Raw genomic sequence first — 25,323 nt, 5'->3', positions numbered from 1 at the left:
ACTATCGATCCCGACCTCCTATCCCGTCCTCCTATCCCGACCTCCTATCCCATCCTCCTATCCCGTCCTCATATCCTGTTTTCCTATCTCAACCTCCATCCCCACCTCCCTTCCTGTCCTCATATGCTGACCTGTAATATGTGTACCAGGTATTAAAATATCTCCAGCCATTTGTAAGTTATGGGGGAACATACATTTCCCATTGATTTGCATGGGACTTTAAACAAAAACCCCGACCCTCACAAATGGGGATAGTTGAGGGTTAAATTAACTATCCTATATTTTAAGTGGACATATAAGTAACATGTGATCAAGTATTATGCAGTAACATATACTGTATTTCTCATAGACTTGTATGGGACTTTAAACAAAAACCCCGCCCTTGCCAAATGGGGTGAGTAAGGGTTAAATCACATATCCTTTGTTTGTTTTTGACATATAAGTAACATGTGCCAAGTTTCATGTTAACATCTTTAGCCGTTTGGATGTGATGCTGGAACATACATACACACACACACACACACATTGAGTTATATATATATATATATATATATATATATATTGTCAGGATCCGGGCTAGCGGCTGGTGATGACACTGGAGGTGGATTCCCTGTACCAGAGAGGCGATGACGCGGGTCGTACTGGGGAATTGGTTCTAAGCAGTTACTGGTGTTCACCAGAGCCCGCCGCAAAGCAGGATGGACTTGCTGCGGCAGTAACTACCAGGTCGTGTTCCCCAGTAGCGACTCGACCTCTCTGGCAGCTGAGACTGGCGCGGTACACAAGGACTAGACAGAGGCGAGGTCAGACGTAGCAGAAGGTCAGGGCAGGCAGCGAGGTTCGTATTCAGGGGCAACAGCAGAAGGTCTAGGTACACAGGCTTGGGACACAGTAAAACGCTTTCTCAGGGCACAAGGCAACAAGATCCGGCGAGGAGAGGAAGGGGAAGTGGGTTTTTATACGTTAGGGAGTGATTGGGCCAGGCACCAATTAGTGGTGCACTGGCCCTTTAAATTTAAGCAAGTCGGCACGCGCGCGCCCTAGGGAGCGAGACCGCGCACGCCGGGAGGAAGCAGACGGGGGCAAGAGGTGAGAGAGACGGGGCGCAATCCGAGGGCGGACACGAGCCGTGCCTCGGATCGCGTCCCCTCCGGGGACCAGAGAGCAGCGCTCGCAGTCAGCAATGCCGACCGGAGCGCTGCAGCCAGAGGAACACCGTGAGCGCTCCGGGAAGGCAGCGGCACCCGGAGCGCTCGGCGTGACATATATATACATTTTTTTTATGTAAAATTAAAGGGGTATTACAGGCCAAAACTTTTTTTTTATATATAAACTGGCTCCGGAAAGTTAAACAGATTTGTAAATTACTTTGATTAAAAAATCTTAATCCTTCCAATAGTTATTAGCTTCTGAAGTTGAGTTGTTGTTTTCTGTCTAACTGCTCTCTGATGATGCACGTCCCGGGACGTGACATCATCAATGAGTAGTTAGACAGAAAACTTCAGAAGCTAATAACTATTGGAAGGATTAAGATTTTTTAATAGAAGTAATTTACAAATCTGTTTAACTTTCCGGAGCCAGTTGATATATATATAAAAAAAGTTTTTGCCTGGAATACTTGACCAAAATTTAAGGGGGGGGGGGGGGGGTTTCTCAAAACCTTTGTAGAGAAAGAGCAGTTCAGTTGCCCATAGAAACTTATTAACATCAACTTTATTCATATTTCTATATTTTAAATACTTAAAAAAAAAAATTGGGGCAACTGTACCACTCTTCCTCTACATAGGTTTTGTTAAATCTCTGTATTTAGTTCTTCAAACTAACCTTTTGTCAACAACTCCTTATTAAGTATTTATAGTCATACTGACCTTTTGCAGTCACTTCTTGAAGTAAACCTGGTGATTGTAGAGGTCAGTCTATTAACATAATACATCTGACTGTTTACTAATTAAACAGACCGAATATAATTCTAAACACTTAAGACTACTAACACAAATTGTATTGGTAGCAATACTATAACTATTACAAAAATAACCTAATTCTTAAATCATCCTCTAAGAAAACAAAAGTTTTCTTTCCAGAGAGAATTTCTCATAAAATAGTTGACCTTTAAAAATAGTTTTCTTATTTTTATACAATAAAACTTGGATCTGTTTAAACATTTAGTTATCTAGCATCCACACACACATAATGTGAATATAAACAATTGTTGAATTATTGTAAGCATTACCAGCACTTACATATTATCCTAAGTAGTCAGTTTTATGAAAATACAACAGATTAAAGTCATTGCTGATTAAAATAATCCCAGGACATGAATTGTCAGTAACTCTTGCACCCATTATGTTGCTAGTCCATTATGACATGCAAACAGTATACATTTATAAGTATAAAGAATGCATATTTGACTGATGCAAGAAGATTTAAGATTGAAAATATATGAACCTTTTACATATTTGGGCATCAAATTGCTAACAATATGTTCACTAATGTTACAAACAAACAACACTAATCTACTACATCTTGTGTCACGAAATAAAAATAAATTAAAACTCCCCCCTTTACTTGGTGCTGGTCCTGTCGGCAGGGGCATTTCTTTGCTTTTCCTCACATCTCACGTTGGAGCTTTCTCAATCACTTCTTAGAGCTGACAATTGGTTGCTCTGTGCACTGAGGCTCCTGTGACAAGCCCCTGGCTCACACAGCAGGCTGACTTACAAGCCAGGTGCATGTACAAATTACTGCTTGTCCCACCCACACTCCCTGTATTTTTCCTAGGTACAGCTGCCTGGCAAAACACACAAGCAATAGCTACAGGGACAAGAAAGTGTACTGGATAGTTTGGAGCCTTTTTTTTCACCCAAAAATTAACAATTTTTTTTAACTAAAATATATTACAAATATACATATAGGGAGGAAATTATTAAAATCTGGTTGCCCTTTTTAACAATTAAAGAAGCATTCTGATTGTTTGCTATGGGCAACTGCACCACTCTTCCTCTACGCAAGTTTTGATAAATCTACCGTATAATGTTTTTATCTCTATTATATGACACATTTTTTGCAAATGAAGGTGTCCATTTAAACAAGATTGCTCAAAACTACTCGAATTCCAAACCTCCTGGATATCTAGGATAAGTATCAATAAAAGAATACTCTTACCTTAATTCCGATATTTATTTAGAATGATCTTGTAAATTCAGTCTTCCATTCTCAATTTTATATGGCATGGAAAATGTGTTCGCATTGTGAATAATATTTCAGGGTAGAATTGGATTGAATTATGCTCCCAAGCAAAGCAACATTCCCATTCTGTTTGTTTAAAAAAATAAATAAATAAACATCTACTTACAAATGCGCTCCTCTTCCTGGTTCCCTGTTGTCAAAATCTTGCACTGAGCAAATCGCTGGCCGCAGCAATGCCCCGCCACTGATAGTGATTGGCTGAGCAGCAATGTGACATATTTACTCCTGAATTAAGGAAGACCGGTCCTGGGGCTCAGTACGTCACATTGCTGCTCAGCCAAACATTGGCCGAGGAGAAACATCGCTGAGCCACTGCATGATGTATTGACCACGGGAAAGCAGGAAGAGGAGTGCAACATAAACCGCAGTAGGAGAGCGGGATATATTCCGGGCAGAGATTCTGTCTGGAGCTGGCTCTGCCGAAATCATCGATGATAGCACTGTGTGGATGTGCGCTGTTTCCCTAGACGGCAATGCAGTTAAATGGAATTCTGGCAAAAGAATAAACATGTTAATTCTTTTGGTGACAACTGTTCCGCAATCAGAAGTCTACTGTGGAAATTCCACAGTGTGCACAGAGAAGAAGAATCATAGTGAAAACAATGGGAATTCTGCCAGCTGAATATGAAACTAATCCTGCCTGTACAACGCTAACTACACAAAATGTTTCCTCTCTGTACAGGTGGCTTACTACGAGCCACCCAACAAAATGGTCATTAAAATTGTGCTACTCACACAAAATAAATCTTCCATATTGAGTCTTCTCTTCTCAGGAAAAAACTCTCATCAGACAGCCCTTCAGTGCAGACCTGGTTACATCTTTTGTTAGCCTTGTATTAATCGGCCTAGACATTGTGTTAATTTAAGGCCAACCTGAAAATCTGGACTGGCCCAGGAAACCTGCCTTTCATTCCATAAAAATCCTGGCCCTCTAACAGGATTTACTAAATTCCCTAGCAAGCTAAATCTCAACAGGGATTTTAACAATTTCCTTGATTCCTAAAATCTCACCCAACTTTTTCTAAATAGCATATGCACTTCCTGAAACCTGGTGAACAGTTATTACAGGTACCTTGAGGAAATATAGCGATCCCTGATGACCATACCCATTCAGATTGCACAGATTGTGTTAGTTTCTATGTACTTTCAATGATTTCAATAAAAATAAATAAAGAAATAAAATCAGGAAACTCAATACATATGAAGTAGAAACCTATCTATCTATCTATCTCTTTCTATCTATCTATCTATCTATCTGCAATGCATAGGCAAAGAAACATATATACCATAGTTATATACACATAAAGACATTTTTCATAATTTTCGACATTATTACTCCTATATTTAATCACAAGGTCCCCAGTACTAATATTATTACAATTGTTTGATACCCCATCCTGCCACAACAATGCAACCTCCTTCAACAGGGGACTTCTTTCTCACCCTTGGACCTACAAAATACACTCAGTTTAGGTATTTAAGCCATATATTAAGACGTCAAGTCGACACATTGAACTATATGTCAGGGTCCTCAAACCATTCCTGTAAAGTTTATGCGCATAGGGCGCGTTATACTGATCAAAGAGGCCATTGACATCAGAGAATAATGTTGCCATTAAGGGGCATATCTGGCTAATGTTAGGTAGGGGGTACATGCTAAAGTAACATTCACATAAATACCAGGACCTATGGTTTCCCAGCAGAACATTGCCCAGTTCCTGATTCTGACTTCCCTTCCACCCATAGAGCATTATTTAACAATTTTTTCCACAGGTATTTGGAGATTCTCTGTCCCATTAAACAAGCAATTACTATTTGGCTCTTGGTAAAGTCACTTAAAGGGGTCACTTAAATGGTGGAAAACATTTGCTTTTTAAATCATCTGGTGCCAGAAAGATAAACAGATTTGTAAATTACTTCTACTTAAAAATCTTAATCGTCCAGTAATTATCAGCTGCTGTATATTAGAGAGGAAGTTGAGTAGTTATTTTCTGTCTGACCGCAGTGCTCTCTGCTGACACCTCTGTCCATGTCAGGAACTGTCCAGAGCAGGAGCAAACCCTATAGCAAACCTATCTTGCTTTGGACAGTCTCTGTCTCTGAAATGGACAGATGTGTCAACAGAAAGCATGGTGGAAAGACAGAAAAGAAATTAAAAAAGAAAATAACTTTCCCTGTAGTATATGTTACGCCTAGCGCTCCGGGCCCCCGCTCCTCCCCGGAGCGCTCACGGCGTCTTTCTCCCTGCAGCTCCCCGGTCAGTCCCGCTGACCGGGAGCGCTGCTCTGTCATGGCCGTTGGGGATGCGATTCGCACAGCGGGACGCGCCCGCTCGCGAATCGCATCCCAGGTCACTTACCCGTTCCCGTCCCCTGCTGTCATGTGCTGGCGCGCGCGGCTCCGCTCTCTAGGGCGCGCGCGCGCCAGCTCCCTGAGACTTAAAGGGCCAGTGCACCAATGATTGGTGCCTGGCCCAATTAGCTTAATTGGCTTCCACCTGGTCCCTGACTATATCTAACCTCCTCCCATGCACTTCCTTGCCGGATCTTGTTGCCCTTGTGCCTAGTGAAAGCGTTTTGTGTGTTTAAAGCCTGTGTACCAGAACTTCTGCTATCTCCCCTGACTACGAACCTTGCCGCCTGCCCCCGACCTTCTGCTACGTCCGACTTTGCTTCTGCCTACTCCCTTGTACCTCGCCTATCTTCAGCAGTCAGAGAGGTGACCCGTTGCTAGTGGATACGACCTGGTCACTACCGCCGCAGCAAGACCATCCCGCTTTGCGGCGGGCTCTGGTGAAAACCAGTAGTGGCTTAGAACCGGTCCACTAGCGCGGTCCTCGCCATCCCTCTCTGACACAGAGGATCCACTACCTGCCAGCCGGCATCGTGACAGTAGATCCGGCCATGGATCCCGCTGACGTCCCTCTGCCTTACATCTCTGATATCACCACGGTGGTCGCCCAGCAATCCCGACAGATCGCCCATCTAACCCACCAGCTGTCGGAAGTATTCACCATTGTGTCGCAACTTCAGCAGCAATCATCTCCTCCGCCAGCTCCTGCACCCCTTCCGCAGCGAGTGGCCACTCCTAGCCTCCGCCTGTCCTTGCCGGACAAATTTAATGGGGACTCTAAGTTTTGCCGTGGCTTCCTTTCGCAATGTTCTCTGCACTTGGAGATGATGTCGGACCAGTTTCCTACTGAAAGGTCTAAGGTGGCTTTCGTAGTCAGCCTTCTGTCTGGAAAAGCTCTGTCATGGGCCACACCGCTCTGGGACCGCAATGACCCCGTCACTGCCTCTGTACACTCCTTCTTCTCGGAAATTCGAAGTGTCTTTGAGGAACCTGCCCGAGCCTCTTCTGCTGAGACTGCCCTGCTGAACCTGGTCCAGGGTAATTCTTCCGTTGGCGAGTACGCCATACAATTCCGTACTCTTGCTTCTGAACTATCCTGGAATAATGAGGCTCTCTGCGCGACCTTTAAAAAAGGCCTATCCAGCAACATTAAAGATGTTCTGGCCGCACGAGAGACTCATGCTAACCTGCATGAACTCATTCATCTAGCCACTCGCATTGACATGCGTTTTTCTGAGAGGCATCAAGAACTCCGCCAGGAAAAAGACTTAGATCTCTGGACACCTCTCCCACAGTCTCCACTGCAATCTGCGCCTAGGCCTCCCGCCGAGGAGGCCATGCAAGTGGATCGGTCTCGCCTGACCCTGGAAGAGAGGAATCGCCGTAAGGAAGAGAATCTTTGTCTGTACTGTGCCAGTACTGAACATTTTTTGGTGGATTGCCCAATCCGTCCTCCACGTCTGGGAAACGCACGCTCGCACCCAGCTCTCGTGGGTGTGGCGTCTCTTGATGCTAAGTCGGCTTCTCCACGTCTCACGGTGCCTGTTCGGATTTCTACTTCAGCCAGCTCTCCCCTCTCAGCCGTGGCCTGCCTGGACTCTGGAGCTTCTGGGAATTTTATTCGGGAGTCCTTAGTGAATAAATTCCGCATTCCGGTGACCCGTCTTGTCAAGCCACTCCACATTTCCGCGGTCAACGGAGCCAGGTTGGACTGCACCGTGCGTTACCGCACGGAGCCCCTCCTAATGTGCATCGGACCTCATCATGAGGAAATTGTATTTTTTGTCCTTCCTAATTGCACTTCTGAAGTTCTCCTTGGACTACCCTGGCTTCAACACCATTCCCCAACCCTGGATTGGTCCACTGGGGAGATCAAGAGTTGGGGTCCCTCTTGTTCCAAGGACTGCCTTCAACCGGTTCCCAGTACTCCCTGCCGTGACCCTGTGGTTCCTCCTGTATCCGGTCCCCCTAAGGTCATTAAGGACTCTGCCTGCCACAGGAAATGCCTCTCCCCCCCTCCCAGTCCCATCAGGCAAGCCTCTGTGTCCCCTCATGGCCCTCGTCCTGGTGTCACACTGCCCCGTGCCAGGTCTCGCCCTCTGCCCTCTCTCCCCATTCCTACTCCTGCTGTTCTGCCTGCCGTTGAGGAATCCCTCCATCCTTTCCCGGTGTCCTCATCCCAGGGGAGGCAGTTACCGGACAAAGAGAAGGGGAGACCTAAGGGGGGGGGTACTGTTACGCCTAGCGCTCCGGGCCCCCGCTCCTCCCCGGAGCGCTCACGGCGTCTTTCTCCCTGCAGCTCCCCGGTCAGTCCCGCTGACCGGGAGCGCTGCTCTGTCATGGCCGTTGGGGATGCGATTCGCACAGCGGGACGCGCCCGCTCGCGAATCGCATCCCAGGTCACTTACCCGTTCCCGTCCCCTGCTGTCATGTGCTGGCGCGCGCGGCTCCGATCTCTAGGGCGCGCGCGCGCCAGCTCCCTGAGACTTAAAGGGCCAGTGCACCAATGATTGGTGCCTGGCCCAATTAGCTTAATTGGCTTCCACCTGGTCCCTGACTATATCTAACCTCCTCCCATGCACTTCCTTGCCGGATCTTGTTGCCCTTGTGCCTAGTGAAAGCGTTTTGTGTGTTTAAAGCCTGTGTACCAGAACTTCTGCTATCTCCCCTGACTACGAACCTTGCCGCCTGCCCCCGACCTTCTGCTACGTCCGACTTTGCTTCTGCCTACTCCCTTGTACCTCGCCTATCTTCAGCAGTCAGAGAGGTGACCCGTTGCTAGTGGATACGACCTGGTCACTACCGCCGCAGCAAGACCATCCCGCTTTGCGGCGGGCTCTGGTGAAAACCAGTAGTGGCTTAGAACCGGTCCACTAGCGCGGTCCTCGCCATCCCTCTCTGACACAGAGGATCCACTACCTGCCAGCCGGCATCGTGACAGTATACAGCAGCTGAAGGACTGGAAGGATTAAGATTGTTAAATAGAAGTAATTTACAAATCCAGTTGATTTAAGAAAAAAAAAAATTTCCACCGATGTATCCCTTTAAATCTCTTTGCTGACCTATTTTCATGCCTCTAACACATTAACTTTAAGAATTGACAATTAACTTCTTGACTAATATACCCCATTCATTGACAGGTGCTATTGTCTTGAACTGTTATTCACTTGACCTGGTTTAATGTTATAGTTGATTGGTGTGTACATAGAGTATATATAGTAGATACAACTTTTCCAACAGTTATACATTTTTAATAATATATTGTAATACTGTAATTATTTAAATTCCTCCAGTGATAAGTTTAGTTGTATTCATATGTAAACTGAATGAATAATCTTTTGCATACTATAAATCTGTTTTCTTTCAATAGACCCTGATTTGTCATTAGATCCGGCAGAAAGTGACATTCTTCCTCCAACCACAGTGGTAACATCCAATATTAAGACTAAATTGGTAAGTGCATGATTTTAATACATAATAGTTTACTACTAGATGTCCAGCAAAGACAGGAAAAGAAAGACACTGCAACTCACCTGGTAGACATCTGTAAATGTATGATTTATTTCGGCATCAGAGCAAAATCAAAGCAGATAAGACACGCTACACCATAGGAAGGGGGAGAGTGGAGCAGGTGCAGGGACAAGGCAACATCCGTTTCACGTCAAATGACGCTTCTTCCGGCTTCTCCTTCTCCTCGATCTACGTGGGTTTATCTACCTTTGTGACAGAGGTGAAAGTGGGAGGGACAGCTAATACCGGGACACCAGGTGAGTGGGCAATGATTAAAACGAACAGCAATAATACATAGATCAAAGGTGCAATTCAAAGAATCATAAGAACGCACTTAAAGGGTTACTCCAGGGAAGTTAAGAAAAATTAAAATGCCCCAAAGCCACCACAATACCTGTTCTTTGTCCCCTGTAGTTATTCATGTGGTTTTGGCAGCTCCTGTGGCAATTGTTGTCTCCTAAATACTTTTTTCCTTACCGGCAGCACAAACTACAACTCCCAGAATTCAGTGGAGTTCTGTGTAATGGCTGCCAGCCAACTGCTTTCACTATCTGTGTGCAGGCTTACAATGCAGATCACACACACACACACACACACACTGGGGGAGATTTATCAAACTGTGTGAGAGAAAAGTGGAGGGATTTTCCCACAGCAATCAGCTAACAAGCTGAGGTAAAGTGAAAGCCGAGCTGTGATTGGCTGCATATGGGGAAATCTCTCCACTTTTTCTCTCACACAGTCTGATAAATCTGGGCCACTGTACATGTCTTTTCTTTTAAACAATGCCTCCTGCTATGAGTTTTTCTGTGTTCTGAATGGCAGCATATTCAAAAGAAAAACAGCAGCTATGTGCTCAGTTGTGACTAGGAATCTTTCCTCTCACAAGCTCCTCACACAGGGAGGGGAGGGGTGGCTGTACAGCCAGAGCTCTAGCCCAATCAGAAATCAGACATAGATCAGGTGGTGTTGTCTTGATGGGAGGGGCTGCTCTCACTGAGGAGACAACGTGGATCTAAAAAATGAATTTTTCTCACACTTCCTGCATGTAAGTGACAGCTGAAAGAGGAAAACTGTTGTATATAGCTAATGAATGATATTTAGACAAATACATAGGTTGGTGAGAGGGAAAGAATGGGCTATGGATTTAGTTACCCGCAGTACCTCTTTAAGTCATTGCGTTCGTTAAGCTCAAATGGACCTAAAGCACAGCATCTACTAATCCATTTATATTCTTGTTGTAGAAAACGAACTTCAACAGGTTAGGAACTTCAATTATTCTCTAGCCTTTCAATGCCTGCAAATATGAGGCATGAGGGGTCAGAACTATGGACTTCCATCATATGTGTTATAAAACGATTTACGCCTTTGCCTGTTTTTATAGAATATCAATGTTCCCTAAAACGTTTGAAAAGATGTCTTTTGGTCTTGCTTATGTAAAAAAAAAGCCACAAGGGCAGATGATACAATAAACGACATGTGTGCTACGACATGTAATAAATTGTCTGACAGAGATAGTGAAACCGTGTAGTCTGAATGAGGGCATAGCAATATTCTGTTTGCAGAACAAACAATTCCCACAAGAGAAATTGCCGATAGGTGATACTTTATTAAGCCAAGTTGAAATACTTCTATTATGTATGTATTTATTTTTCTTCCGTTTAATAAAATCTCCAATTGTGATGTTTTTTTTTTTATATGTAATAATTGGTTTATTGATGGCTGTCTTGTGGAGGTCTTCATCATGTTCTAAAAAGTACCAATTATTTAAAATGGCATTTTTTTTATAGCAAAATTCATTGGGGAGTTATGAAACGAGAAAAAAAAAACGTTTGTTCTGTTCATGAGTATGATGTACTTTTTGTTTTAATAATGATGAGCGATCGATGGATTCAGCTTTTTCCTATGCCTTCTCGATTACTGTATTCAGGTATTTTCTACTGCAAAATCTAGATTTTAATTCAGAAGCTTGTTGAATATAAAGCTGGTGATTGTTATTGACTCTTTTAAGACATAGCAATTGGCTGTACGGAAGACCATCTCGTACATGACGAGGAGGAGAACTATAATAATATAATAAAGAGTTCTTAGCAATTTCTTTGCGGTAACCAGTAGTAACAATTTCATTACTTTCTATGCCTATTCGTATGTCTAAAAAGTCCAACTGCTGATCTCCAAAAGCAGAAGTTAAAAGCATATTGAATTTATTGTTATTCAAATAATCAATGAAGTCATCAAATTTATGTTATTCAAATAATCAATGAAGTCATCAAATTTATTTTTTGCACCTTCCCAAACTATAAAAATGTCGTCCACGTAACGTAAAAACATTTTAATATTCGTGGAGAATGGGTTAGTGGTGGAAAAAATAAAATGATCTTCAAAAGTGGGCAAAAAAGATAAGTAAGATGTTTTTTGAACTTCAAGATTGCAAGCTTGTTGGGTCCAAATGACAATAGCTCCACCTTTATCAGATTTAAGAACCAATTATTCATAGTAGGCAGCCAACCAATCTAACGCCTGTCTTTCAGGTAAAGATAAATTAGGATGTACATTAGGATAAATTAGCGACTTAACGTCACGCAATACAGCATGAGAGAATAGATCAATAGAACCTCCTGAAGCTATTGGAGGGATACATTTTGAAGGATTCCCACCAGAGAACGGTTTCTGTTCTATATGTGTGTGGGGGGGAACAAAATCTTTCTCCATAAGTAATTCACCTAACATTTGGACACAGGCATTATCCTGTGGGGTGAACTGGATGGAACCCCAAAGAGGCAACATCACATGGGGTTTCACCTTCAGATTTATGTTCATTATTTTTGTGAACATGTGTAAAAATCTTATGGAGGTTAATCTTACGTAAAGCTTTGTGTAAATCAATTTCAAATCTCTCAAATGCAAATTCTTCTTTTATACCAAAGTTTAAACCCTTAGATAATACAGATAAGCAGGCTAGTGACAAAGAAATATTAGTTAAATTAATCACATTAGAAAAATCTAAAGGTTCTGCCAAGACACATTTTTCGTTTCTTGGGATAACAAGGTTTTGGGTGACTTGGACCTGCCCCATCCACGCCTAATGCAATTCCTAAAGGGACAGGAGTAGGTGGGGGAATAGGAAGTCCTGTAGATTCAGGGGCATCATCCGACATTCTGCTGTCTGGCTCAGTTGTTAAAAAATCGGTAGTGCGTTTTTTCTTGGGTAGAATTTTTCTTCTATTAGACAAGTTTGGCTTCCTCTGGCTTGCCCTGGACCAATTAAAGACGAAATTTTTTTCAAAATCCTTTTTGTCACGGACAAATTTATCTTTTTTAGTCTCTGATTTCGGCTTGGAGTTTAGAAATGTTCTTAGCAATCTGGGTAGAAAAATGATTACAGTCTTCTTCATTAAGGCGCGTACGCAATTCCAGCTTGGCTTTACAGAGTTCAGTAGTGATTCTTTCGTAATCTCGTCAATTTTTATCAAGAACTATTTGTTGCAACCGCAGAGTGAACAAGATGTGCATCTTGCCATTCTTTCAGAAACAGATCGTCTGCAAACTGAGAAGGAGGTTTGTATGACCTCAATCCCCTAGGAATGCGGTTACATTCACTGTAAGCAGTCAGCGATTTAATTGTCCAAATGACTTCTTTCTCGGCTAAGGTGGAAATTTTGTAGAGCTTTAGGGCTCAAGAGTTGTAATTCATCTTTTGAATTGCAAGAAAGAAAAAATGTCCCTGCATCCACTCTCCCCGCTGAGATGGCAGTGTCCATGGTGGCTATAGATTGCTCAAATTCCATAGATCTAAGCAGATCTTGTTGTGCTTGCATGGTCATGGTCAATAAAACCAGCAGATATAACCAGATTTGAGAAAGAAAATGTTCCAGGGACTGCAAAGGTTAATGCATCAAAGTGGAATGCATGAGGAGCCACTGGAGTCTATAGCAGTCTATTAGTACAGGTCAGGGGGGGTGCTCAGTGTCTAATATAGTAAGGCAATAAATGTCCAGCAAAGGCAGGAAAAGAAAGACACGGCAACTCACCTGGTAGACGTCTGTAAATGTATGATTTATTCCGACATCAGAGCAAAATCAAAGCAGATAAGACATGCTACAGCAAAGGAAGGGGGGAGAGTGGAGCAGGTGCAGGGACGAGGCAACGGCCGTTTCACGTCAAATGACGCTTCTTCCGGCCTCTCCTTCTCCTCAATCTACGTGGATTTATCTACCTTTGTGACGGAGGTGAAAGTGGGAGGGACAACTAACACCGGGACACCAGGTGAGTGGACAATGATTAAAACCAACAGCAATAATACATAGATCAAAGATGCAATTCAAAGAATCATAAGAGGCACTTAAGTCATTGCATTCGTTAAGCATTAATGGACCTGTTGCAAACGAACTTCAACAGGTGCAGAACTTCTATTATTCTCTAGCCTTTCAATGCCTGCAAATTTGAGGCATGAGGGGTCAGAACTATGGACTTCTCTCATATGTGTTATAAAACGATTTACGACTTTGCCTGTTTTGATGAAATATAAATGTTCACTAACCCTCCAATAGCTTCAGGAGGTTCTATTGATCTATTCTCTCATGCTGTATTGCGTGATGTTAAGTTGCTAATTTATCCTAAAGTACATCCTAATTTATCTTTACCTGAAAGACAGGCGTTAGATTGGTTGGCTGCCCACGAGGAATTGTTGGTTCTTAAATCTGATAAGGGGGGGGCTAATGCCATTTGGACCCAACAAGCTTACAATCTTGAGGTTCAAAAACATCTTACTGATAATACTGTCTATGAAAAATTAAAAGAGAAACCTACTGCTAAAATCTTAAGTTCATTTCGCGCTCTCCTGTACAAACAGGTTGAGAAAGGTCTAATAAATGAAAAAACTGCTTTAAAACTTATTCCGATGGCCCAAGTTCCTGCCAAGTGGTACATACTACCTAAAGTCCACAAATCCCTCGATAATCCTCCTGGGTGCCCCATTGTGGCAGGAATCGGGTCTATTACGGAATATTTATCTAGTTACCTAGAATGGCTAGTGTCCCCCTTACTTCCTGGTATCCCCTCATACCTTCAAAATACAGAAGAGCTAATTTCGGCCCTTGATGACTTCCACTGGCAGGACAGGGGCCGAAATTACCATTTGGCCTTGATTGATGTTGAAAGTCTCTACACCCGTATCCCACACAATGCAGGTGTAGAGGCTATGCACACTTTCCTGTCTAAAACAGACAAGAGTCTTGATTTTGTCACTTTTGTCACCAACTCCCTACATTTCGTGCGGTCTCAGAACACCTTTTGCCATGACAAAGTATGGTACAGACAGGTGCAGAGGACGGCGATGGGTACGCCCGTCTCCTGCACCTACGCAAATATTTTTTTGCCCACTTTTGAAGGTCATTTAATTTTTTCCACCACTAACCCATTCTCCGCGAATATTAAAATGTTTTTGCGTTACGTGGATGACATTTTTATAGTTTGGGAAGGTGCAAAAAATTAATTTGATGACTTCATTGATTACTTGAATAACAATAAATTCACTGTGCTTTTTACTTCTGTTTTTGGAGATCAGCAGTTGGACTTTTTAGACGTACAAATTGGCATAGAACATAATGGAATTGTTACCACAAAGAAATTGTCAAGAACTCTTTATGACATTATTATAGTTCTCATCCTCGTCATGTACGAGATGGTATTCCATGCAGCCAATTCCTACATCTTAAAAGAGTCAATAACAATCACCAGCTTTATATTCAACAAGCTTCTAAATTAAAATCTAGATTTTGCCGTAGAAAATACCCAAATATAGTAATTGAGAAGGCATATGAAAAAGCTGAATCCATCGATCGCTCGTCATTATTAAAACAAAAAGTACATCATACTCATGAAGAGAACAAATGGTTCATTTTCTCATTTGATAACACCCCAATGAATTTTGCAATAAAAAATGCCATTTTAAATAATTGGTACATTTTAGAACAGGATGAAGACCTCCACAAGACAGCCATGAATAAACCAATTATTACATATAAAAAAAACATCACAATTGGAGATTTTATTAAACGCAAGAAAAATAAATAAATACATAATAGAAGTATTTCGACTTGGCATAATAAAGTATCACCTATCGGCAATTTCTCTTGTGGGAATTGTTTGTTCTGCAAACAGAATATTGCTATACCCTCATTCAGACTGGGCGGTTTCTCTATCTCTGTCAGACAATTTATTACATGTCGTAGCACACATGTCGTTTATTGTATCATCTTCCCTTGCGGCTTTTTTTTACATCGGCAATACCAAAAGACATCTTTTCAAAAACATCAAAGGCGTAAATCGTTTTATAACACATATGAGGGAAGTCCATAGTTCTGACCCCTCATGCCTCAAATTTGCAGGCATTGAAAGGCTAGAGAACAAGAGAAGTTCTGCACCTGTCGAAGTTCGTTTTCTACAAGAAAATTATTGGATTAGTAGATGCTGTGCTTTAGGTCCATTAGAGCTTGACGAACGCAATGACTTAAGTGCCTTCTTATGATTCTTTGAATTGCACCTTTGATCTATGTATCATTGCTGTTAGTTTGATCATTGTCCACTCACCTGGTGTCCCGATGTTAGTTGTCCCTCCCACTTTCACCTCCATCACAAAGGTAGATAAACCCACGTAGATCAAGGAGAAGGAGAGGCCGAAAGAAGCGTAATTTGACGTGAAACGGATGTTGCCACTCTCCCCCTTCCTATGCTGTAGCGTGTCTTATTTGCTTTGATTTTGGTCCGATGCCAGAATACATCATACATTTACAGACGTCTACCGGGTGAGTTGCCGTGTCTTTCTTTTCCTGTCTTTGCTGGACATTTATTGCCTGACTATAATAGACATTGAGCACCCTCCTTGACCTGTACTAATAGACTGATATTGATTCCAGTGGCTCCTCACGCATTCCACTTTGATGCATTAACCCTTGCAGTGCCTTTAACATTTTGTTTCTCAAATCTAGTTTACTACTAGAGATGAGCAAATCAAATAAGACGAATCCAAATTCATTACGAATTTAATAAAAAATGCTATCCGTAAAGAATTTGAATATTGCCGTGATTCGTTTTAAAGAATTGCTCCATGGACTCCATTTTCTGCAGGCTTGGGGGCTAAAATGGTGGATCCATATGTGAGGACATGGGGCAAGGAATTCTGGGAAGGTGTGATGGAGGGATGACCCTGAATCACATGGTGGCATGCAGCCAGCCCCTGTGATGTCACAGCCCTATATTATTGGCAGCCATTGCTGCAGACAGGCATTTCAGCATTTTTTTTGCAGAGAGAGCAGACAGTATGTGTGTTCCAGATAAAAAGAAAAGCTTTACAGCAGCGATTCACCACAAGCCAAAGTCACTGCAGACAAGCAGTGACAGGGGAGAGAGAGAAATAGAGAGAGAAAATACACTTTTGGGTGTACTACACAATGACTCTGTACTGCTGCACTGCAGTGTACTACAACTCTAAAGCTAATAGGGGCCAGTTAGGGTGAGCACTAAAAGCCATAGTCACTTGCTATTAGTGCCTTATACTGGTTGTAAGCATAGTGGAGCGTATTGTCCTCCTCTCATATGTAACCTGTAAGTACATCCGCTGCTTCCTTCGCTAGGCGAGCAAGTAGTGATGAGGAGAGTGGCATGGGAGGTGGTGTTGCGAGCATTCTAGCTCCAGAAACAGACACTGTTGAGGAACCTGAGGAGGACATCAGTGATGTGAAGACATAACTCGATGATGATGAAGCCGATCGCACTTGGGACCCAGGTGCCGAAGGGGCTTCATCATCATTAGAAGAAGAGGGTTGCAGGTTGCCCGTGAGGCAGCAGCTGAGCCAGCAAGGTGGTAGCATGATTGGGGAGGTAGTGGAACAGGGGTTCCTGGAGTCGGCAGCAGTAGCAGTCAATCAGTACAGACTGTTTGAGGGAAAATCAGCTACTCGGCGGTGTGGCAGTTTTTTTTAGCAAGCATCCGGAGGATGTTAACATGGCCACATGTAAGATGTGTCAGCAGAAGGAGAAGCGTGGCTAGGGTCCCAATGTTATACACCCCATAGGAAGTAACCTTGGTAGCAACGGAACGCGTGGGGTTCCTTGTGGCCCCGTCCTTGCCTTTCCCACTGTCATGTGATTGCCCCATTCAGTCTGGGATACTTGCTGCCTCAATGCACTCACATCACCGCAAGTATTAATAGAAATGTGGTTGTATAGTGGGGATAAGGAGTTGTGATTTATACTGTCTGACTTTTTTGTAATAGTTATTTGCATTTCATTATTGTGTTCCCCACTTTCTCACTCCTATAGTGTGTGTACCACCTTTATGATATATTATGTATATTCCTGCATGGAGTATGGCTACTTAATAAATTCTTAGAGGGCGGGAGCCATTATCTAGGAGAGGGGGTTCATGGCCCCTCCCTAGGGTTGTTCTTAGGCTTTCAGTGAGCCAATTTTAATAGTTTTTATGCTTTCCTTCTATGAGTGCAATAAATGTATTGTTTACAGAATGTGCTTTGTAATAATAAAACATTGTTTACTATCATAATTCTGATGTGCTGCCATATTTCATTGTTTCTTTGTTCTTTTTAAGTTTGGCTTTTCTATCACTGAGTAGCAGCCGTATATCATAATTGGGTCAATGGGTTGAGACCCCTCTTCTCGTTTTTTTTTGTAGGATCCCAATGTTGGCACCACGGCCCTGCATCAACATATGCAGTGTTACTATAAAGTGGCCTGGGATAACCCTGGCTCCGATGCGGTGGTCCTGCCGGTGGGCATGCTGGTTCCTGTTTCTGCCAGCCAAGGCTCCACCACTTCAGCCGAAGGGAGCTGTCTGTCATACACATCTTCTGTCGGTCCAGATGCTCCTGCTCCTCCTACTTCTCGTCAGTCATTCTGGCAGCAATCAGCAAAGCGATGTCCAAGAGACAGCAGTATGCGCCCACTCATCCAACGGCGCAGAAGCTGAATGTGCTCCTGTCCAAGTTGCTGGTGCTGCAGTCCCTCCCTTTTCAAGTGTTGGACTCTGCACCTTTCAGAGAACTGATGGCTTGTGCCTAGCCAAGGTGTCCCAAGCTGTCATTTCTTTGCGAAAAAGGCAATACCAGCCCTGCACAAATATGTTGAACAGAAGGTGGGCCAGTCCTTGAGCCTGTCGGTGTGTACCAAAGTGCGTGGCAGTGCCAACGTGTGGAGCTCTAACTATGGTCAGGGACAATACATGCCGTTTATGGCCCACTGGGTGAACGTGGTTCCTACACAGCCACACCAGCAACTTGGGCAGGTCACGCCGCTTCCGCCTCCTTGCTCTTTGGCCGTTGTTCCTTCGACAGTGGCTCTTCGCCGTTGGTCCTGCGACTCTGCCTCCTCATCCTCCACCGTGTCCTCAGCCTTTACAGCACAGACAAGTCTCAGTGCCCCTCCACATACCATGTGTGAAGGTCACGGTGGTGTCACGCTGTTCTTCACATGGTTTGCCTTGGCGAAATGAGTCACACAAGGTAGAAACTGCTAAAAGTGATTCATCAAGAAATGGAATCGTGGCTTTCTCCACAAAAACTGGAAATGGGTACCATGGTGACCAACAATCGGAAGAACATCTTGTCTGTGCTGTCAAGGAAGCCTGAGCCATGCACCCTGCATAGCACATGTGTTCAATCTGGTTGTCAAGCAGTTCCTGAAGTGTTCCCCCCATCTGCAAGACATTCTAGCAATGGGAAGGAAACTTTGCATGCACTTCAGCCACTCGTACACCGCAAAGCACACCCTCCTTGAGCTGTAGTGTCAGAACGGCATCCCCCAACATAGTCTGATATGCGAGATTTCCACACGTTGGAATTGTACCCTCCATATGTTGGACCAACTATACGAACAGAGAAAGGCCATCAACGATTTCTTAATGATCCAAGCAGATAGGACTACTTCACTGTGTAATTTCAATGTCAACTAGTGGCAGCTCATATGTGACACCTGCCGTTTGCTCAGACCCTTTGAGGAAGCCACATTATTAGTCAGTTGCCAGAATTACGGGATAAACGACGCCATTCCACTGCTTCATTTCCTACAACAGATGGTGGAAACAATGGCTGGTCAGGGCACTGGAGACGTGGCTCCTACATCTTACGGTCACATAAGCCATGTGGGGGCTGAACTGGAAGAGGAGAAGGGAGACAGCGGAGCATAGGCAATGTGTAGCGAAATGGGTGGTTTTTATAGTCATCTGACAGGAGAGGAGGAGCAGGAGCAGCCAGAGGAGCTACAGGGTAATGAAGGAGACGAGACAGAGGAACCAGACACACCGTGTCAGTATGCAGTGAAGATTGAGGCAGGGAGTCCCTCAAAGTCACTTGCACAAATGTCACGGTGCATGCTTGCTTGCTTGCTTAGTGACCGCCGAGTTGTCACCATTCGGCAGTGGGATGACTTCTGGCTCTCCACCTTGTTGGACCCTCGCTACCAAATCTCTAGAAGTAAAAGAACAAGCGCTCCATTGGGTAATATTGATGATACCCAGTGTGAGCAAAAGAATGGTAACTGCTCACCCTGGGTGGTTGTGTAGATTAATACACAACAATGATGAAGGCACAAAAGCTGCTAGGTCATCTGCTGCCCTCCGGTGAATAATGACAAGAAATTGGAATGGATAGACTTAAATGGAAATAGCCGGCTCACATGGCGCTGATCAACCAGGACACGATGTGGAGGATAAAAGTGGACTTTAATAACCAAAATGCAACGTGTTTCACTGCGCAACTTCCATAGGCATGACAATATAAGCACAACAACACACTTATAAAGGTAAAAGTTAACCCATTAATTGATCAGAATAAAAGAAAAGGAGAATCAATCCCTTATATGACTAATCCAATAGATCTAGAAAATTGCCATAAATGAAGTGAAAACATGCTGAATACAGCCTTCATTTTATTGTATTCTATAGTATTGGTATAGATTGTCATTTCCAGTATCATTTTTAGTATTTTTATTGTATGCAGCATGTTTTCACTTCTTTTATGGCAATTTCCTAGATCTATTGGATTAGTCATATAAGGCATTAATTCTCCTTTTCTTTTATTCTGATCAGTTAATGGGTTAACTTTTACCTTTATAATTGTGTTGTTGTGTCTATCATGTCATGCCTGAGGAAGCTGACCATACGCAGCGAAGCGCTTTGCATCTTGGTTATTAAAGTCCACTTTTATCCTCCACATCGTGTCCTGGTCAATCAGCGCTGTGTGAGCCAATTATTTCCATTGAAGTCCATTCGTTCCAATTCCTCACTACCAAATGGCAGTGTTTTTTAGGTGGAAATAGGGAGAGGTTCCTGTGTGAGACCTCCCTCTGTAGGGCGAGTAACACTTGCCAAGAAGGGAATTGATAGGGTGAGAGTAGGGCCTTACAGGGGAAGTTTTTACCCCCACCTGTTACAACGGAGCATATGAATATTATTAAAACTTAAGTTTTAGCTAATGCATATACTCAATACTTACTTGTGCACACCAACACTTTGACAACAGAGACCGGTTTCTTCTGCCTACCTGCCTCATCTACAATTCTGATCCTGCCCTCCGCCTGATGCAACACATCTGATGCTCCTTCTTTCACCCACCTTCGTCAGCGGGTACTGGTATTGCCACCCATCACCCCTCTCTGTCACCAGCTCACTTTCAGGACTCCTGATGCAGCTGCTGCCATCTCCAGGCTGTGTCATTCTGCCGCCATATGGTCTCCTCATGCTTCTGCCATCTCCAGGCTGTGTCATTCTGCCACTATATGGTCTCCACATGCTTCCGCCACCTCCAGGCTGTAACGCTGAGCACTCCGGGTCCCGCATCCATCCCGGAGCGCTCAAGGCGTCCGCCCCGGTTTCTCACTCTGCTACAATGCTGCCGGTGGGGATGCGATTCGCATGGCGGCACTAGTCCGCTTGCGGGTCGCATCCCGTTCTGATTACCTGCCCCGTCCTCTGTCTCAGCCGCCGGGTCTCTCAGATTTAAAGGGACAGTGCACCATTAATTGGTGCCTGGCCCAATCTGTTCCAAATCAGTGCTAATCACCTCCCATCTGTTTCTTTAGTGAAAACATATAAAAACCCACTTCCCCTTCCTGTCCTTGCCGGATCTTGTTGCCTAGTGCCTAGTGAAAGTGTTTTTGTGTGTGCCATAACCTGTGTTTCCAGACCTTCTGCCGTTGCCCTCGACTACGAACCATTGCCGCCTGCCCTGACCTTCTGCTACGTCTGACCTCGCCTCTGTCTCATCCCCTTGTATCATGCCTGCCTCAGCTGTCAGGGAGGTTGAGTCGTTACCAGGGGAAACGACCTGGGGGTTACCTGCCACTGCAAATCCATCCTGCTTTGTGGTGGGCTCTGGTGAAGACCAGTAACCCCTTAGACTCCGTTCCCCTGGTACGGCCCACGTCATCACCTCCCTGACACAGGGGATCCACAACCCCTACATACCCTGCACTCCGGTCTGGATCCTGACACAGGCTGTGTCATTCAGCCACTATATGGTCTCCTTATGCTGCTGCCATCTCCAGGATGTGTCATTCTGCCGCCATATCGTCTCCTCATGGTGGTGCCACCTCTAGGCGGTGACATTCTGTCACCATTTGGTCTCCACATGCTTCCCCTACCTCCAGGCTGTGCCATTCAGCCGTTATATGGTCTCCTCATGCTTCTGCCACCTCCAGGCTGTGTCATTCAGCCACAATATGCTCTCCTCATGCTGCTGCCACCTCCAGGCTGTGTTATTCAGCCACTATAAGGTCTCCTCATGCTGTCACCACCTCCAGGATTTGTCATTCAGCCACTATACGGTTTCCTTATGCTGCCACCACCTCAAGGCTGTCTTTCAGCCACTATTTGGTCTACTCATGCTGGTGATACCTCCAGGCTGTGTCATTCTGCCGCCATTTGGTCTCCTCATGTTGATGCCATTTGGTCTCCTCATGCTGGTGCCACCTCCAGGCTGTGACATTCTGCCGCCATTTGGTCTCCACATGCTTCCTCCATCTCCAAGCTGTGTCATTCTGCCACTATATGGTCTCCTCATGCTTCCGCAACCTCAAGGCTGTGTCATTCAGCCACTGTATGGTCTCATCATGCTGCTGCCAATTCCAGACTGTGTCATTAAGCCCCTATATGGTCTCCTCATGCTACCGCCACCTCTAGGATGTGTCATTCTGCCGCCCTTTGGTCTCCTTATGCTGCTGCCACCACCAGGCTGTGTAATTCAGCCACTTTATGGTCTCCTCATGCTGCCACCATCTCTAAGCTGTGTCATTCAGCCACTATATGGTCTCCTCATGCTGCCGCCACCTTCAGGCTGTTTCATTCTGCCGCAATTTGGTTTCCTCATGCTGCTGGCACATTAAATTAAATTTTTTATGTTCATCATCTATTTAAAATCTTCAATTACATTTTTTTTTAAATATCTTTAATCTTTTCAATTGTGAGGCCCTATAGTCTCGTCAGGCTGCTACCCCCTCTAGGCTCTGTCATTGCGCCTCCATGTGATCCCCTTGTTATATTGATCTTGTAGTTAGGCAGTATTTTTTCTAAGTAAACGCTTCGGGCACCCGGGACACTCAGTCATGAGCAGGGGGTGGGCGCTGAGAGGAAGGGGCTGGGACAGGCGGTAGCTGGCTTCGCAGCAGACCGCCAGCTCGATTTAAGATACAAGTATGAGCTTTTTAACTGCAGCAACTTATAGCAGTATGCACCCACTCCTGTCTAAGTTGCTGGTGCAGTCCCTCCCTTTTCTAGACACTCCCTTTTCTAGACACTCAGTCATGAGCATAGGGGTGTGCTGAGAGGCAGGGGCTGGGATAGGTGGTAGCTGGCCTTGCAGCGGACCACCAGCTTGATTTTAAGATACAAGTATGAGCTTTTTCATTGCAGCAACTTATACACTGCAGCAATTATACACTCTTGGAGTGGGAATTACTGCTGCTGCTGGCACCAGACTTGTCCTCCAATGGGTCCTCAAAAAAGGATTTTGCTCATTCCAATGACCAGGCTCTGTTATTGTGCCGCTGTTTGGCAGTGATTGTAAGCGACACCTGTAATCTGCATGTCATACTGATTAACAGTATTGCATCACTACCCCAGTGTTTAAACTAGGGACTGAAGAGGGAAGCTACAATGTAGAGGTGGAGATAGTGTAGATAGAGAGGGGGGAATTATTAATGTACCTGGGGATGGAGCAGAGGGAGGGGTTAGAATAGTAAAAAACATACACCTTTGAATTGCATGTTGACTACTGCCAAAAGTATGTCCAATAAAACATCGGAACTGGAGTGGTTGATGTCTAAGGAAAATTATGACATTGTGGGAATAACAGAGATTTGGTTGGATGATAGCTGGGCGGTCACCATACAGAGTTATTGTCTATTCAGGAAGGATCGGACAAAACAAAGGGGGAGGAGTTTGTCTATATGTAAAATCGAGTCTGAAGGCTGCACTGCGGGAGGATATTTGGGAGGGAAACAATAATGTGGAGTCATTATGGGTAGAAATATAAGAAATTTGGCCACCAAACACAATGGAAGAAGCAGAAGATTAATTATTGAGGCAAATAAACAAGGCAGCAAATCAGAATGAAGTGATAATAATGGGGACTTTAACTATCCTTATATAGGAGACTGAGACCTGTGAATCTCATAAAGGAAACAGGTTTCTGACTATAGCTAAAGTCAATTATCTGTCCCACATGGTGCAGGGCCCGACCAGAGGGGGCACCCTACTGGACTTAATATTAGCCAACAGACCTGACAGAGTAACTAATGTGCAAGTAGAAGGACACATAGGAAATAGTGATCATAATGTAATACATTATAACTTGTTCTTCAATAAGGAAATCTCTCAAGGGGCCACAAAACAATGAACTTTAGGAAGGCAAAGTTTGATCAACTCAGAGAAGCCCTTAATGATGTAAATTGGGATTATGTCCTCAAAAACAAGGATACTGACACTAAATGGGAGACTTTTTAAAATATCTTAAATTCACACTGTAAGATAAAAGAATCCAGGCAGCTCAGAGGAGCTGATCTGGACTATCGCAACAAAATCGTGATGTCCCGATCAGCTAACTGGATGGTGGGAGGGTCCTCACCTGCTTCTCTGTTGTCCGATTGGTGATCTACTGCTCCATGCCTGAGCAGCAGGCTAGAACAGCAGATTGCCGGTTACACTGATCAGTGCTTTGCAATGGCATAACATTGATCAGTGTATGCAATCAGAAGATTGCATGTTTTTATAAAAGTTCATCAACCCATTCCCTATTAAAAGTTTAAATCTCATATTTTTTTAATACAATAATGTAATAAAGAATAAAAATAATCATATGAGGTACCGCCACATCCGTAACTGTCCGAACTATTAAAATATTAGGTTAGCTAAACCACACAGTGGCGTACACGTAAAAAAATTGTGCATTTTTGGTCACTTCATATACCATAAAAATATTAATAAAAAGCAATCAAAAAGTCCCATCAAAACAAAAATGGTACCAATAAAAACTAAAAATGACGGCACAAAAAAATGAGCCCTCATATCACCCCGTACACAGAAAAATAAAAAAGTTATAGGGGTCAGAAGATGCCAATTTTGAACATGCTAATTTTGGTGCATGTAGTTTATAATTTTTTTAAGTATTGAAATAAAATAAAACCTATATAAATTGGATATCCTTGTAACTGTATGGACCTACAGAATAAAGATAAGGTGTCATTTTTACCAATAAGTGCACTGCGTATAAACGGGAACCTCCAAAATTTACAAAATGGCGTTTCCTTTTTTTATTTACCGCCACAAATATATATTTCTTTGGTTTTATTATAAAATAAGTGATGTCATTACAAAGTGCAATTGGTGATGCAAAAACAAGCCATTATATGGGTCTGTAGGTGCAAAATTTAAAGCGTTGTGATTTTTAAAAAGGAAGAAGGGAAAAACAAAAATGTAAAAACGAAAATAGGCTGAGTCCTTGAGATGAAAATTGCCTTAGTCCCTAAGGGGTTAAACTACTAAAACAGGGCGGTAGTTAAGAAGTATTAGAAAGCTATAGAGAAAAAATGTAAAATATGTTAAAAAAAACTGATAAAAGCCGAAAAAATAGAGACAGAAAGACTCATTGCCAAAGAGAGTAAAACTAACCCCAAAATGTTTTTTAACTATATAAATAGCAAAAAGGTTAA

At 43.6% G+C, this 25,323-nt stretch overlaps 1 protein-coding gene across 2 annotated transcripts in view; it reads left to right on the top strand.

The window, feature by feature from the left end:
- Positions 1-25,323, top strand: part of IMPG1 (interphotoreceptor matrix proteoglycan 1) — a 489,363-nt gene that overhangs the window by 256,792 nt on the left and 207,248 nt on the right. For both annotated transcript variants that reach the window (XM_056565914.1, XM_056565915.1), the window contains one exon: positions 8,969-9,051. In XM_056565914.1, the coding sequence (XP_056421889.1) occupies positions 8,969-9,051 (83 nt within the window). The remainder of the gene's footprint in view (positions 1-8,968; positions 9,052-25,323) is intronic.

The sequence above is a fragment of the Hyla sarda genome, chromosome 3 (assembly GCF_029499605.1).
Source record: "Hyla sarda isolate aHylSar1 chromosome 3, aHylSar1.hap1, whole genome shotgun sequence".
Lineage (NCBI taxonomy): Eukaryota > Metazoa > Chordata > Amphibia > Anura > Hylidae > Hyla > Hyla sarda.
This window is presented reverse-complemented; position numbering and strand designations above follow the sequence as displayed.